Source organism: Mytilus trossulus, chromosome 5, assembly GCF_036588685.1.
Source record: "Mytilus trossulus isolate FHL-02 chromosome 5, PNRI_Mtr1.1.1.hap1, whole genome shotgun sequence".
Classification (NCBI taxonomy): domain Eukaryota; kingdom Metazoa; phylum Mollusca; class Bivalvia; order Mytilida; family Mytilidae; genus Mytilus; species Mytilus trossulus.
In genome coordinates, this window is record NC_086377.1 from 13,516,461 (window position 1) to 13,534,459 (window position 17,999).

General features: G+C 31.9%; 1 protein-coding gene across 1 annotated transcript; it reads left to right on the forward strand.

The window, feature by feature from the left end:
• The first annotated feature begins 4,449 nt into the window (after positions 1–4,449).
• LOC134717614 (uncharacterized) lies at positions 4,450–12,306 on the forward strand. Its single transcript, XM_063580108.1, has 2 exons — positions 4,450–7,649; positions 7,800–12,306. The coding sequence occupies exons 1-2, from the start codon at positions 4,450–4,452 to the stop codon at positions 12,304–12,306; spliced, it is 7,707 nt and encodes a 2,568-aa protein (XP_063436178.1).
• Positions 12,307–17,999: the final 5,693 nt, after the last annotated feature.

Genomic DNA, 17,999 nt, shown 5'->3' on the forward strand with positions numbered 1-17,999 from the left:
TATACTTGAAGAAAAACAAACATTTATTCCTTATGATAGCGTTCCTTTGTTTACATTGAAAATGATGTGACAACTATAATCCCTAACATCAAAAATGTTTGAGTATTTTGGTTTCTTTTCAACAGATTCCAAAGTTTGAATGTCAAGTTTGAATTCTAATAATTTATACAGACTTCATCCCCTTTTACAGGTAATGTGTGCCTCATATTATTGTTTTAAAACTTTAATAGAATAACAGACACTTTGAGAGCTAAATTAATCAACAACACCAGATCTTAGAATTGATTGATAGTGTTCAAAATATAAATTAACTATTAAAAGATGTTTTTCTCATTAAAAAAATATAGTTCTTCATTTAATATATATATTAGAAGTTTAGGATTTTTTTTAATTTGATCGTGTCCCTTGTTCTCATTTCCTAGAATAAACCTACTTTAAAGTATTGGTTTTGAATTAATATTTAAGAAATTTATTATACTAAAAGTAAAAATATTACTTGATACAAGAATAAAGACCATGTTTTCAGTGTCATGAGTTTCAGTCATCATATTTGTTGGACTTTGTTGTTTAAAAGTTTTTTGTGGTAATAAGATATAGCAAACAGGAAGTCTTCAATGAAAAGTCAGAATACTTCCTTTTTTGGTGGGAATCTTGAAGGTACAGTATTAAATGGAAGTGTTTGCTCAAGTTCAAAACTATAATTGGGACACACAAACTGCTTTGTATTTTCAGATAAAATATAGATGAATAGGATCAATATAGTTTAAAGAAAAATCTGTTTAGCCTGCTAGCATTCTAAATTTAGAATGTAAATAAGCCCCAAAATAAAAATGACCATGAAAGGGAAGAAAACATTATTTTGCTGTTAATATTTATTTAACTGTGTTATCATACAACTAAATTTATCTAATTTGCAAACACTTTTACTCTCAATGTTTTGCATGCATGTTCTCAACAATGATCAATGATGATGTCAAGAAAACATTCTTGTAAAAGAGAAGGATGAAGCTAAAAACAAGTTTTCAATAGAAATATTAAATTCATTAAAAATATTTAAACCATATGTGTTTTGTTTTGTTTGTTGGAATGAGTACTGATATACTTTATTTGTAGTTCTATAGAATAAAAATTGAAACATTTGTTATTGATTAAATCAGGAACATTTGTATTGACAGGACTCGAAACTACCTAATTATAGCTGATTCTATGTCCTTTCACAGTTAATAAATCATGACAAGAAACAGAAACAGGCGTGTAAAATATGTTCTCTCTATTATCTGAATTATTTCTAAAGATATCAATAAAATGTCATTCATAATAAATGATGCAAGTGTATCTCATTGTAGTTTGTCACTTCAAATTTGTCATAATAGCATTCATGTCATCAGAATGCAAATGGGGAAATAAAAAAATTGTGCCGATGGCATTGCCAATTTCTCAAACCATTAAAAGTGGGTCTCACTCTGGTCTAAGCATGACACAGGATTGACATTTTTTTGTAAGCGTGACAAATGAATGGCAAATTCAACAATTGTGGTTTTTACCCACCATTTTTGTGGCCCCGCAACGAAGTCTGTAATTTTGTCTTTCTGTAATTCCGTCATTCCGCAACATACCATTATACGTTTTGTTCCGCTCCACTAATTTTTGCCGAAATTACAGGCTTTGGACTATGATGAGCTACAGATCAAGTTTAAGTTTCGCTCTGCTACACTAATTTTTGTCGAAAAAACGCTTTGGACTTTGAGAAATTGTCGAAAATCACAGTTATACAGACTTTTTTCTAAACGCCTTCATATATTGGGCTGATTTTTGGTATGTGAGTTAACCATAATAAGTAACAGATCAAGTTTAAGTTTCACTCCGCTCCACTAATTTTTGCCGAAATTACAGGCTTTGGACTTTGAGAAATTGTTGAAAATCTCAGTTATACGGACATTTTTTTCTAAACGCCTTCAGATATGGGGCTGATTTTTGGTATGTGATACATAATGAGTTACAGATCAAGTTTACGTTTTGTTCTGCTCCACTAATATTTGCCGAAACTACGGGCTTTGGACTTTGAGAAATTGTTGAAAATCACTGTTATACAGACTTTTTTTCTAAACACCTTCAGATATGGGGCTGATTTTTGGTATGTTAGTTAACTATGATAAGTAACAGATCAAGTATATGTTTCGCTCCGCTCTACTTATTTTTTACCAAATTACGGGCTTTGGACTTTGAGAAATTGTTGAAAATCACAGTTATACAGACTTTTTTTCTAAACGCCTTCAGATATGAGGCTGATTTTTGGTATCTGAGTTAACCATAATGAGTTATAGGTCAAGCTTAAGTTTTGTTCCGCTCTGCTGATTTTTGCTGAAATTACGGGCTTTTGACTTTGATAGATTATTGAAAACCACAGTTATACAGATTTTTTCTCTATTACCCTCCAGATTTTGAGCTGAATTTTGGTATGCAAGGCTACTATCATGTTTGTGTCCACATGTGTGTTTATATTGAAATTGCAGATTTTTCAACTTTTTGGGACGAGGCCATTCGTGTTGCTTTGACACATCTGCTATCAGTTAATACAAGTTTGGTGACTATTTTTAGGCCCTGCCCCTTGGTCATGGTCCAATGACTTTGAATGAAGTAGCAATTTATGTTAAGTTAGTTTGATAAGAGCTACATGTGATAGATCAAATTCAATGATATTTTGTATGAGGTTGCAAATCTATCATTACACAATGCTATTATGACAAATTTGAAGTGATTTCGCAGACTTATGGATTTATGGATACGTGTCAGTTTGATGACTATTTTGACACAACATTGACAAGTGACTTTGAATTAGTAAAATTTTCTGTGTAACTTAATTAGATTAAACAAATTTACAAGAACAAAACTGTTTTGAACACCAATTTGTATTTCTTATTTAAGATGTCAACTTCAAACTTATTTACACATACATATGAATGAGCGTAAGTGCATTAGGTTATCTTAATTAATTGAAACTTTGTTTACTTAATTTAGAAAGATAGTTATAATAAATTACATGTAGATGGAATTTTTAACCGGATTTTTGTGACAAAAATGTCGGTTATTGATTTGGGGATGTACGGCGGGCGGGCGGGCGGCCGGGCGGTCGGGCGGGCGGCAATCAAATGTTGTCCGTGCATTAACTCATGAACCGTTCAACCAAAGCTTTTAAAATTTTAATATGTTATTACTGACAACTATACGAAGGTCAAGTTCAATAATGGCGATTTTGACTTTTACCGTTCATGAGTTATGGTTCTTGAAAGATTGAAAAATGGAGTTGTCCGTGCATTTACGCATGAACTGTTCTACCAAAGCTTCCCAAATTTTAATATGTTGTTACTAATGACAGAATGGAGGTCAAGTTCAATAATGACGAATTTGACTTTTACCGTTCAGGAGTTATGGTTCTTGAAAGATTGAAAAATGGAGTTTCCAGTCATGTCCGTGCATTTATGCATGAACTGTTCTACCAAAGCTTCCGAAATTTTAATATGCTGTTACTGATGACAAAATGGAGGTCAAGTTCAATAATGATGATTTTGACTTTTACCGTTCAGGAGTTATGGTTCTTGAAAGATTGAAAAATGGTGTTTCCCGTCGTGTCCGTGCATTTTCTCATGAACCATTCAACCAAAGCTTTTGAAATTTTAATATGTTGTTACTGATGACAAAATAGAGGTCAAGTTCAATAATGACGATTTTGACTTTTACCGTTCAGGAGTTATGGTTCTTGAAAGATCGTAAAATGGTGTTTCCATTCACGTTGTTGCATTTACTCATGAACCATTCAATCTAAGCTTTTCAAATTTTAATATGTTGATACTGATGACAAAATGGAGGTCAAATTTGATATTGACGATTTTCACTTTCACCATTCATCAGTAATGGTTCTTGTGATATTGCCAGGACACAAATAAATGTTAATAAATCCGGTTTGCTGTCGTTGTGACAGCTTCTTGTCAACAATACTGCTATATTAAATATACAGGAATGCACCAGTAGTATCAATTTCTCAAACCTTTTTTGTATATGCAAATAAAACACAGCATATTAATATTGATCATGAAAAAAAAAAAGGCATAACTTAACTTTCCTTTATTTAACCAAAGGCAACATGTTTAGCAATTAGCTATAATTGCACTTTGATATATTATTTTATCCCACTACACTGTTAATGAAGCATATCAGTATTCTAGATATATATATAGGTATATCTATAAAAAAAACAAGTGACAACTCTATGACAGAAAACACATATGATAATCATGATATATATAAATGTACAATGTCTACCCCAATCATACATGTATTAGCTCTCATTATGTAATTATTAATCTAGTCTTTCTTTTTTCACATGCAATTTATAACATTTTGTCCTCATTATTGTACATTATTTGCATATGTATTTATAGATTTTTGAAGATGCCAAGAAGAAAAAATTGGAGGGCAGCTGAGGCTAAACGTGGTGTGAAAAACCCAAAGAAACAGAGACTGACGGACTTGACTTGGGATACTGGACCCATTAACAGTACAAAATCTGACCTTGACATAGGTGATACTGACACCTTCAACAACAGTAACTCAAATAACATGGGGGATACTGACCTCCACACAAATATAAACAACAGTAACTCAAATAATATGGGGGATACTGACCTCCACACAAATATAAACAACAGTAACTCAAATAACATGGGGGATACTGACCTCCACACATATATAAACAACAGTAACTCAAATAACATGGGGGATACTAACCTCCACTCAAATGCAAACAATAGTAACTTGAAACTACTTGAAAAATCTGAATTGAATAAACTTGAAATATCTGAACTGAATATACTTGAAATATCTGAATTGAATAAACTTGAAAAATCTGAATTGAATAAACACGAACAATCTGAATTGAATCAAAACAGTAACAATAACTGTGCAAATCAAAACAGTAACAATAACTGTGCAAATCAAAACAGTAACAACAACTGTGCAAATCAAAACAGTGACAATAACTGTCTAAAAGAAACTTGTCACATACAAACAGATATTCTGTCAAATGAATCAAACAATAGTTATGCCAAAAAAGATTCTCATTGTTTTATCCAAACTAATCTGTTGCAAGACCAAAATGAACAATTTAAAACTAATTCAGAACAAGGAGTATCAAAATATTACAATTCTTTTAATGCAAACTTTATTAAATTTGGAACTTTTGACCAGTATGCCACAAAATTTGCTGATCAAAGCAGGGGAAACCAATGTACTTGTAATTGCTTAGTTTTCTTATCACTTTCTTCTTTAAATTTTGATTCAAACACACTGAACCTGGATTACATTTTGAATAAAGGTGATGAAATTTACAAGAAGCATGTTCAAGAATTAACAACACAGGGATTATTTAAAAATATGCTCTTAAATTTTGATGAAATTCCTGTCAAAATAGAAATTCCTGAAGGGATTTTTATAATTAACAAACAAAATATTCTGTTTGGAATAGCTTTACAGTACCAAGAGTTGACTGGATTTCTCACATTACAAGAAGCAATTCAAAATTGTATAAAGCAGTCGAACAAATTTCTTATTATGATTGGAGCCATATGTTCAGCAGTTTATTATTATAATCATACATACTATTTTTTTGACACTCATTCTCATTCAGAATGTGCACTCAATAATCCATTAGATTCCTCTGGCAAAAGTATTTTGATTGGATTTGCTGACTTACATGACCTCCTCAGTTACTTGTATGGTTTTTACACCAGTTTACAAATTGATTTAGCCTCTCAATATGAAATTTTACCTGTAAGTATCACTAGTAAAGATACTGACAAAGATGTGACCAAGCAGATTAAGAATTACTTTAAGGATCAGAAACTAAGGAACACAAAACAAAAAAAAGTTTCCTACCAGTATATGAAAGTACCCAAGTTTGTATATATGAAAAACTACATGCAAAAAAGAAGAAAAAACAAACAATTCAAAGAAAAAGAATTAAATGCTAAAAGATATTCAAGAAAAGATAAGAATTACAGAAAAACAGAAGCACATAGAAAGAAGTCTCAGAGAGATAATTCTGATATAAGACAGATTGAGAGACAAAGAGAACTTGCTTCGAAAAGAGAGGCTAGAAAGAATGAAGATTTCAAAAAAACAGAACTTGCTGCTAAAAGAGAAGTTAGAAAGGATAAAAATTATAGAAGAGCTGAAGCAGAAAGTAAAAAGTCTCAAAGAGATAATCCTGATTTAAGACGGATGGAAAGACAAAGAGAATTTGTTGCTAAAAGAGAGGCTAGAAAGAATGAAGATTTCAAAAAAACAGAACTTGCTGCTAAAAGAGAAGTTAGAAAGGATAAAAATTATAGAAGGGCTGAAGCAGAAAGTAAGAAGTCTCAAAGAGATAATCCTGACATAAGACAAATGGAAAGACAAAGAGAACTTGCTGCTAAAAGAGAAGTAAGAAAGGATACAAATTATAGAAGGGCTGAAGCAGAAAGTAAAAAGTCTCAAAGAGATAATCCTGATTTAAGACGGATGGAAAGACAAAGAGAATTTGTTGCTAAAAGAGAGGCTAGAAAGAATGAAGATTTCAATAGAAGAGAACTTGCTGCTAAAAGAGAGGCTAGAAAGAATGAAGATTTCAATAGAAGAGAACTTGCTGCTAAAAGAGAGGCTAGAAAGAATGAAGATTTCAATAGAAGAGAACTTGCTGCTAAAAGAGAGGCTAGAAAGAATGAAAATTTCAATAGAAGAGAACTTGCTGCTAAAAGAGAGGCTAGAAAGAATGAAAATTTCAAAAGAAACGAAACAAAAAAGAAAAAAATTGCCAGACAAGATGAAAACTACAGAAAACATGAGTCAAAACGAGACTTCCACAGAAAACAAGAATATAGGTCACATCCAGAAAATTTAGAAAATGAGCGTTTGAAGAAACAAAGTTCAAGACAGAAAAACCTAGATATAGACAGATGTTATGAAAAGACAGTCAAAAGTACTAAAAGAAAAAACATTGATTTTACAGATCACGAAAAAGACCTCAAAAAGAAAAGAACTCACGGTATAACCCTTGATACTTGCATTAGAAATTTTAAAACCAAAATTAATGAAGGTCCTACATATATATGTACTTCTTGTCATCAAACTTGGTTCTGTGATTCTGTAGTTAATGCTAAAACTATTAAAATGAATACTCCTGCTAACATGTCTCATTGTTTTACAAATTTTAAATCTGTACAGCACATAGAATGGATATGCCACACTTGTCTAAATGCAATTAAAAGACAAAAAATACCTCGCTTTGCAATAGCAAATAAGATGGGATTTCCCCAAAAACCAAAAGAATTAAATTTGTATCCCTTAGAAGAGAGACTGTTATCATTAAGAATTCCTTTTATGCAGATTCGACAGTTGCCTAGAGGTGGACAGTTATCAGTTAAAGGCAATGTTGTAAATGTGCCTGTTGAAGTTCAACCTACAATAAATTCACTTCCTCATACATTAGAGAAATCAGGAACAATATCAGTTAAACTGAAGAAGAAGCTTGAATTCAAAAAGTGTGATTTTAGTGAAAATGTGAGACCATTTGCTGTCATTTGTGCATTACATTATTTGATGAGAACAAGTGAATTGTACAAGTCTTCTGGAATAGAAATAAATGAGGATTGGATTACAGAAATCGCTAAAATAAATGAAGAAACACATGAAAATGAAAACAATAGTGCAGAACAAGAGAATGACCAAGATCAGAATGATTCAGATAATGACTCTGATCATTTCAGTGAAGTAGATGAAAGTGAAACGCATGTTGGAAACACAGATACACTGTTAGATCACATTCCAGACGACAATCCACTATGTGATGCAGGTTTAACTTTTGCTCCTGGTGAAGGTCAACGACCAATTAGTCTCTACAGTGATCCTGATGCAGAGTACTTATCTTTTCCAACTATATTCTGTGGTCAACGAAGGCCAGATAACAAAGACAGGTCTGTCTCTGTTCACTTTACTGATATTGTCAAATGGGAACTAAGGTCCATGGATAGGAGAGTAGCACAATCTGTACCAAATATATTTTTCAAGTTAAAAAAAATTCAGTTAAAAAACATAAGTGATAAGGTCAATCTTGCTCTAAGAAGGTGTCAATCAGAAGGAAAAAAATGGACAGCAAAAGATGTACTCAATCCTAACACTGTAAATGATCTTGTAAGATTAGATGAAGGTTATTATATCTTTAGAAGTTTAAGAAATTCTCCAGTATACCTTGAAAAGAGGAAGAAAGATTTGTTTGCAATGATCAGACAGTTGGGTCTTCCAACATGGTTTGGCTCTCTTTCATCTGCAGACACTAATTGGAAAGATTTGTTACGAATTCTTGGCAAATTAAATGATGGCAAAGAATATACTGACAATGAATTGGAAGGAATGGATTGGCATCAGAAATCTAAACTTGTTCAGAAAGACCCTGTGACATGCTCTAGATATTTTGATTATCGTGTCCAACAGTTTATTAACTTGGTGTTGAAAAGTGATCATGATCCTATTGGAAAATTGACAGATTTTTTTTATAGAGTTGAATTTCAACAGAGAGGTTCACCCCATATTCATATCTTGATCTGGATTGAAAATGCACCAGTTTATGAAAGTGATTCAAATGAAGATGTTGTAGCATTTATTGATAAATATGTCTCCTGTTCACTTTTAGAAACTAATACTAATTTAGTCAATTTGCAGGTTCATAAACATTCAAAAACATGCAGAAAAAAAGGTCACCCAATTTGTCGTTTTGGTTTCCCCCTTCCACCTATGAAAGCAACAGTAATCTTAGAGCCTTTAAAAGAAAATGATGACATAGAAAAGTACAAAGCTATATATAAAGAAATACAAAACGAAATTAATACACTTCACAATTCTGAAGATATAGACCAGATGACATATGACATGTTTTTAGATGATGTGTTACAAATGGATGATGAAAATTATATTAAGGCCATAAGAAGCAACTTGAGTGGTCCAAAAGTTTTTCTCAAACGAAAACCATCTGAAGTCCGTGTTAATGGTTACATGAAAACTGTGTTGATAGCCTGGCAAGCAAATCATGATTTACAGTATGTTTTAGATGCATTTGCATGTGCAGTGTATATTGTTTCATATATAAGCAAGTCACAAAAAGGTATGAGTGCATTACTAGACCAAGCAGCAAAAGAAGCCCGACAGGGAAATTTAGACTTGAAGCATCAAGTAAGGCACATTGGGAATTACTTTTCAAATTCTGTTGAAACAAGCGCACAAGAAGCAACATACTTAACACTACAGATGCCTTTAACAAAAGCTACAAGACAAGTCGTATTCATTAACACGTCTCCACAACACAAAAGAACTTTTCTCCTCAAGCAATCATCGGTTCTAGAAAAACTAGGCCCAGACTCTACTGAAATAGAATCAGACAATGATATTAAAAGGTACTCGCGTAGACCAAAACAACTGGAGAACTGGTGTTTAGCAGATTATGTATCTCAGCTTGAATTGCAGTATCCTAAAACTGAGTCCTCAGATGATCACGAAACAGAAGAAAAAGATCATGAATCTGATAATGAAAATGAAGCGGCAAATGCAGATATTATAGAAGAAATCAATAACAAAATCGACATAACCCTGAAGAATGGTATTCGAATATATCAAAGAAAAACACCTAAGGTTATAAGATATGTTAAATACAATTACAAGACTGACTCTGAAAACTTCTACAGAGAACGCTTAATGTTATTTTATCCATGGAGAAATGAACTTTCAGATTTGCAATGCGAACATGAAACATTCGAAAACATGTACTTGACCGTTGCAAGAATTTTAGAAAAAAAAGCTAAGCAATATGAAGGAAAAGTGATAGACCTAGAGAAAGCTATAGAAGAGGCAGAAAACGATTGTAATGAGAATGATCAAATAGCACCTGCCACACAGCAAGTAGAAATGGAAGATGCTGAAATAGGCCCAACAGAATCTGAACAGTATGTACATTTCAATCCAGATAGACCAACAGAACATAGACTGTATGATATGTCCCGTGAAGTTGGAATAGAAGCAAGAACAGTAGAATTGACAAATCATGCAAACAGAATAAGTGAGAGGGATTATTTTGATTTGATAAGATCCTTGAATAAGAAACAGTGGGAATTTTTCCAACATGTTGTCACATGGGTTAAAACAAAACATGAACCATTTTATACATTTTTGACAGGTGGAGCAGGATGTGGAAAATCTGTAGTTGTAAGAACAATATTTCAAGCTTTACACAGACACTTATGCTCTATTGAAGGTGAGGACCCTGACGATATTAGAATTCTTCTTTGTGCTCCTACTGGAAAGGCAGCTTACAATATAAATGGTCTGACCATTCACAATGCTTTCCAGATACAACCAAATAAAGGACTTGACCAGTCATTGTCATGCGATGTTCTCAATACACTCAGAATGAAATACAGAAATTTGTCTCTGATTTTGATTGATGAAATTTCAATGGTTGGAAATAAAATGTTCTCTTTACTGGAGAGAAGGCTGAAAAAAATCAAGGGAAGCAACTGTTCATTTGGTGGCGTGAGTATCATAGCTATTGGTGACTTTTTCCAACTCCAACCTGTATTTGACAGCTGGATTTTCAATGATCTAAGCAAAGGATTAACAGCATTAGCTCCTAATTACTGGAAATTATTATTTTCTTTTCATGAACTAACTGAAATAATGAGACAAAAAGATGATTTGGAATTTGCTCAATTACTAAATAGGTTGAGACAAAATCAGCTGACTGAAAATGATTTTGCAGTTTTAAATACAAGAACTGTTTCAATCAGTGATCCAACATACAGAACTAATGCTACTCATTTGTTTGTTGAAAATGCTTTAGTGGATAATTTTAATTTGCAATACATATCTAAATTAGGCTCACAAAAGGTTAAAGTTACAGCAGTTGACACAGTTTGTGGGGATTTACCAGCATCTGTAAAAACAAAATTACTTAGTTCTTTACCAGAAAAACAGTCTGATACAGCAAACCTTGCAAAGGAAGTAGTATTAGCAATTGGGATGAAATATGATCTTACAGCTAATATTGAAGTCACTGATGGTCTCACAAATGGTTCAACTTGTGAACTTAAATTGATAGAGTGCAAAACGAAATCTATAAGACCAAGTATCATATGGGTTAAGTTTGAGGATGCCAGAATTGGTGCTAACAATAGAAGAAAATATTCCCACTTGTTTGGAAAAGATGTTGAAATTACATGGACTCCAATGTTTGATATTAAAAGGTCATTTACTTATAAATATAAGACCTTTGAAAGAATTCAATTTCCTCTTCGTCCAGCAGCTGGAAAAACAATTCATAAATCGCAAGGAGATACATTACAAGAAGTTGTTGTTAGTCTGAAATCAAAACGTAAAGGAAAAATTCCACATATTCACTATGTTGCACTAAGCAGAGTCACATCTTTAACTGGATTACAGATATTAGATCTCAATCAACAAGCAATAGCTGTAGCAGAGTGTGTTCGACAAGAATTACACAGACTAAGGACAGATGCAACTCTACAGTTGTGCTTTAAGCCATTGTATAATTTATCAAGTAACTATTTTAAAGTCGTTTTCAACAACTCAAGGTCATTGCATGCTCACTTTAATGATATAAAATCAGACCCTAACATCTTGGATGCTGATGTTATTGGTATTGCTGAATCAAGACTTATATCAACAGATGAAAATGGGGATTTTCATTTACCTGGTTTTGAACCACCAGTTCGGTTAGACCAAAAGCAAACAAACTTTAATACAAGACCACCTCATGGATTGGTATTATATTATCGAAATAATTGTATTCTTCACAATACAGTCACTTTCTCAACTCCATCGTTAGAGTTTGTTATAGCAGACATAATATCACCTAGCAAAGGTGTTTTTCAGATTGTCTTTGTTTACAAGGCACCAAACTGCAAATTGCAACAACTAAAAGATACTTTCCTTGTAAATCTTCTTCCTGATGTGTATTTAAGACTTCCAAAAATTATCATAATGGGAGACTTTAATATTGATTTAAACACTGGGAACACTTCTTTTTTAAAGTTCATGAGAGATTCATTTTGCTGTTCACAAATTGTGTCTAAACCTACTACATCTTCTGGTACACTGTTGGACTTAATTTTCCTAAATTTTGATAGTAAGATAAACTTTGAAACAGATGTTCTTGATTCCTATTGGTCAGATCATAAAGTTATATATGTAGCCATTGAAACACAATGATTCAGTATAATGATTATTTTATATGCCAAAACCAGCTTTGTTTGTAACAATGAAAATTAAACCCGCTTAAAAACATGACACATTTGGGGTTGCTGAAAATGCAACCTCAAATGTGCAGGAGTGGTTTTAAAGGAAAATGGGTTTCCACTCCAACAGATTTGCCTTTTCACAAGTAGGAATAGAAATGAGATGGCTTCAAGACTCCTGATATCCAGTTTTACCTGTATAAAAGAAAGCTTATTTACAAAGCTTTCTTCTTTATAGGTACACTGGATTAACAGTAGCAGAGGTAAATAAATTTGAAACTGTGTTGCTTTGACCTCCATAAAGCAGAAAGGTCCTTGGTGATTGATCAACCATTTTGCTATGGAGGAAAAGTAGAATTCCATTCATTTCAAGTCAGTAATGATTGGAGACATCAAATTTTAGATCCTCTACTACCTGAATGCTCATTGTATCAGTAGAGAGTTGTGTGCACTTTGCATGTGAACACTCCTGATATTTACCTGTTATTAACATGATTTATGTATATGTATATAATTCTTGAAATATTTGTTTTTGAATACAATCAAAAGCCATTGCTTTAATATAGATATAAAAGGGAGTTTTGAAGACCACAAGTTCCATGCCTCATTTCTCTTCCTACAAAATAATTAGATTTAACTGGCTGTTTGATGAACTATGATTAAATAATCAAAATGTTTATGAATGTTGAGATCCTTGCTGTTATTTCAATTATGTCTTATTCTAAGTACAGGTCTACCAAAATGTGTAAATCATTAATTTATGCAAAGGGTTAAATTTTGGAAAAAAATATCAAATATTGCATTAATTTGTCATTCTACTCAACTATGTGGTTGCTTATACATTTGATAAATATGTAGAAGTCATTTATAAAACAGAAACTAATGAACAATTTATGATAACATTTGCTTCATAGAGATAAAATTTGTGAACATTTGATTAATAGAGAAAAAAATTGTGACATTTGCCTATTAGAGAAGAATTTGTGAACATTTGCTTAATAGAGCAGAAATTTGTGACATTTGTCTGTTAGAGAAGAATTTGTGAACATTTGCTTAATAGAGCAGAAATTTGTGAAAATTGCCTATTAGAAAAGAACTTGTGAACATTTGCTTAATAGAGCAGAAATTTGTGACAATTGCCTATTAGAGAGAATTTGTGAACACTTGCATAATAGAGCAGAACTTTGTGAACATTTGCTTAATAGAGCAAAAATTTGTGAACATTTGCTTAAAAGAGAAGAAATTTGAGAACATTTATTGATGGGTTTATAATAAGCCAATGTAAAGAAATTTAGTAAACTAACTGCTGAAGAAAGAATTATATAGATTGTTTCAGTTGTTCTTATATTAACATCATACAACAATTGATTAACATATGGAGTAAACTCTAGAATCTTACATTAAAGCAAATCCACCAGAACTAATCTGAATAAAGTTTAAAACAGAAATACTATGGACTATAACTCAGTATACCATGAATAGAAAGGAAACATAAATGACAATTACTTATAGTTGTTAAATGCTCAAGAGAAAATAAATTATATATAGAATCTAGACTCTTAAATTGAAAAAAAAATGGTGAATATTCTTCTTGACAAGTCTTTACAAATTAACTTCAAGTCATTTTGAAGGTTAAGCTATGGAAACAATAATCATATCATGATATAATTGCTGTGATGCTTTTTATTATATATACTGTTTTTACTGTCATATTTTGACTTTGAAAATGTGTTGTTATAGAATGTAAATAGTGTGCTATAAGTGAACTGTTTTAATGCACAAACATATATAAAAAAAATGTATAAGACAATGAATATTATAATGCATTATTTGAAGTATTTCATGTGTTCAAATTTTTCATAATAAAAAATTAAATTTGATGTCTTTCAATATTTTTCACACCCCATTCATTTTATAAATTGATAAAAACAAAACCTTCAGTCAAAAAGAGAAAAAAAAATGAGTTGGAGACAAACTTGGTCACAACCCAAAATGACAAACAAATAGCAGCTTCACACATGATAGAACTACTATAAAGGTATTCTCTATTTAAGCTAACAAAAACTTAGTTCTCTGAGTCTACCTTCTTGTTCAATTCAAGTAATACCTATTCATTTTGAATCTTAATTTAAAGGTCGGGTCACCACTCATTAAAGAATTAGATTATAATCTTGGGTCCAGTAAAAAGATTGATCTGTTGTCCTTCTACATAATGATCAGTAACTTTGCTGTCATAACCAATTGAACAACTTATATATGATGAACATGTCAAAATAAATTCAAGTTTCCTTGATGATTCTTGACCAGTAATGATAGCGTCTGGCGTATATACAAAATGTAGTCCTGGTATCGATGATGAGTTTATATAGAACAAATATATAGATATGTATGTCAATGAGCATGATGAGAAAACAACACAATACTTGAAAAGTATGTTTTAGACTTCAAAACTGAAAATAATAAACTAGTTGAAAGTAGTTCAATCACAAAAAAGATTAGATATTGGTTCACAACGTTTCCGTTAACAAAAAGTTATTTCATGCAACAATTGTCAACAACAAATTTAAGGTGAGCGACACAGGGTCCTTGGACCCTCTAGTTATTTTGAAGGACAACTTATTTTGAGTGACCTTTAAATTGTTTACTAGTAAGTCTTTTTATTATAAGTAATAAAGAAATAGAATGAAATTGTTCATGTACTTGTTCAAAACTTGACAAATCAAGTTACATGTATGATTTTGTCTTATCTGCAGACACATACTACCTATATGTGTATAGTTTCAATTACAAGTTGGTGTATTTTTAACAGTACATTTTCATTTTTGTTTTCTGTTCCTCAATTTTGATAGGCATTTGGTCATAAAGGTTGTAGGGTTGTGGGCCGAAATATATCATCAGTAGTTAGTTACGAATTAGTTCACATGTTCTTTTTTCTTTCAATTCTCTTAATACACATGAAAGGATTAACTGAAATACACAAAAAAATACACCAAAAAAGAATAAAGAATCGTAACAGCAAAATGAACACTTTACCATAAAAAAAATACAGCAAAACTCGTGATCATAAATTATCTAAAATCATACTTTTAATAATACTTTCTTATAGTTTATAAGTGATTTTATATGCATTATATAATGCTGACAACCAAATATATGTCTTATACCAGGTCTATCTTTTTTCTATATTTAACATTTCTATGTTTCTCTTTTACAATTTACAGCGTCTCAAAAGTTACCATAAAATGGTAAAAATACTCTTATAATAGTTTACCAAAAAACTTCTTTTAAATACACATATTCTTTGACTCATATATAACAAACATACCGTATTGGTTGACCATGGTATTATAATATAGCTTCAAAAACGTTTAACTTCAAAATTTGCTTCATCACATTCGATTCACAAAATAATTACTCTTTCGATTAGGAGACCGAAACATGCTAAAAAATGCTTGTTTACAATAAAGTGTTCGATTTCAAATAAAAAAAAACAACAACCAATCAAAAACTGACTTACATAATCAACTGTACTAAGAAAATGAAACTGTAGACATATTTCTTTTATCCAAGATGAGTTGGTCATCACAGACCATCTTTCTTTTAAACTTTATATCTGAGCTTTAAATATGAGAGCCTTGTCCTCTTCTTTTGTGACTGATCTTTCAACGTCAAAAGAGCTTTCACTGCTTTCATTTCTGACAAATATGGAATAATTGATATTATTTAATATGAAAATTTTATAATAAAAGTACTCAGTACGGTGACCTATAGTTGTTAATTTCTGTGTCATTTTGTGGAGAGTTTCCCCATTGGCAATCATACCACATCTTTTTTTATAGGCTAAATATATCAGATTTTTTGGTAAATTTCAAGTGCAAGTTTTTTTTATAGAAAAAATCACTTCAGAATTGTCTGTACAGATGCGTTCCTTATCTCTATTACCTTGAATGTTCAATTTGATTACAAGGTATTGCACTGCAAAAGATCTTTTGAAAACATAAAAAATCTTACCATTTAATTAAACATATTATTTGTGTGTATTCGTTTTCTTGGTCCCTTGGTTCACTACCACTTGGCATTTTACTACGTACATTCCATTTCCATCTGATGTTTCAAATCTTTTTAGACAATTTTCGTTAGAAAAACCCTAAAAAGATCAAAAAGTTTTGGTAATAAAAATGTAAAAAAATTCTACCAACAAGACCAATATCTAATTTATGCAGTGAATTTAAAAGGTAAATGCCTATGCATCAAATTATGAATAAATATACTATAACAAATCCACCCATTTCAAATGGCTACATGTGAATAAAATACATATCCATGGTTCTTTCATTGATTTATTGCCTAAGCATGGGTATCTCTTGCACATCAGTCTCTTCAATAAACGTACCCTACTCATTTTGAATTTAACCTTTTTCAAGAAGTTTTATAGATGAAGAATGAAACGGCCCATACAATTCTAGTGGTTTTGTTATTTGACATGTTGAATCCCTTCCAGTTGTCTCTAATTCTTTTGATTTGGGCTGTGACACCTCAATCTGGAAGGTATCTGAATCAGATGATCCATGGTCTAATACAATAATAGTTTCATGTTCTTTCGGGATTTCTGCAATCCCTGACGATATAGGTTGTAGCATACATGTATACTTGAATTTATTTGTTTTTTTTCAAAGTTGGTATATTTTTCTTCTTCGTCAATTTGTTGCTGAAGTAAGTGGGATATGTTAACCTGGACCTGAAAGCCAAAACTCTGTGTTAAAGACTATTTTGACCCAACATGATTTAAGTTACAAATGGTGGTGACTTGAACGGAGAGTTGTTTCATTGGCACTCATACATGAACCACCTTTTTCTTTCATCTATGTGTATAAATTTATAGTCCAGGCATTGTTATTTGTGTATTAAATAGTACATTGTTTTAGTTATGTGCATTGTACATAGAATATTATATATGCCTAAATATATTTAACGTTTGTAAATTATGTGAATTAAATTACCATACATATATAACAAGCATTCTCCCAATGTAAATATCCTGTATTTGTTCCATAAATGACACACTGTCATCACTATTGGATCTCTTGCATGTATGGTTTGAAGCAATAACTGCTCTTTGCACAAGATTGTCAGATATAGTTTTACCCATTTTAATTTTCTCGTTAGTATCTTCATGCTGGTACGTTGTGAGTGACTGTACGGACTTGTGCCCAGTGACTGCCATTAATTACGCAGATCCATCCATGTGTTGTGATAAAACTGTGGCTCCAGTTGCTCGTATTGAGTGATTGGTATAAATATTAGACAAATTACACTTCTTACTGAGTTCTTACCTAATAATTCATGCATATTCAGGACGAGAACAAGTTCACAATAAATACAATAGGTAGGTTGATACAAAAGAGGCCATCTGGGATGATGGTCGGGATAATTTGGACTGCCACTGGACAATGAGGCTATATTGGATAGGGAAAGAAATTTTGCCTTGCAACAGGCCACCTACGGACGCCTCAAAGAGTTGTTGCAAGGGTTCTTAACGTGCAAAGAGCGTGGTACTCTCTTTACACGAGGCATCGCATTTAACGTCCCCCTTCTGACCGGACGCTCAACTTCGGCAAGCGTTTTACTGCCGGTCGAGAGAAGACCAAATGACCATATTTCTATACC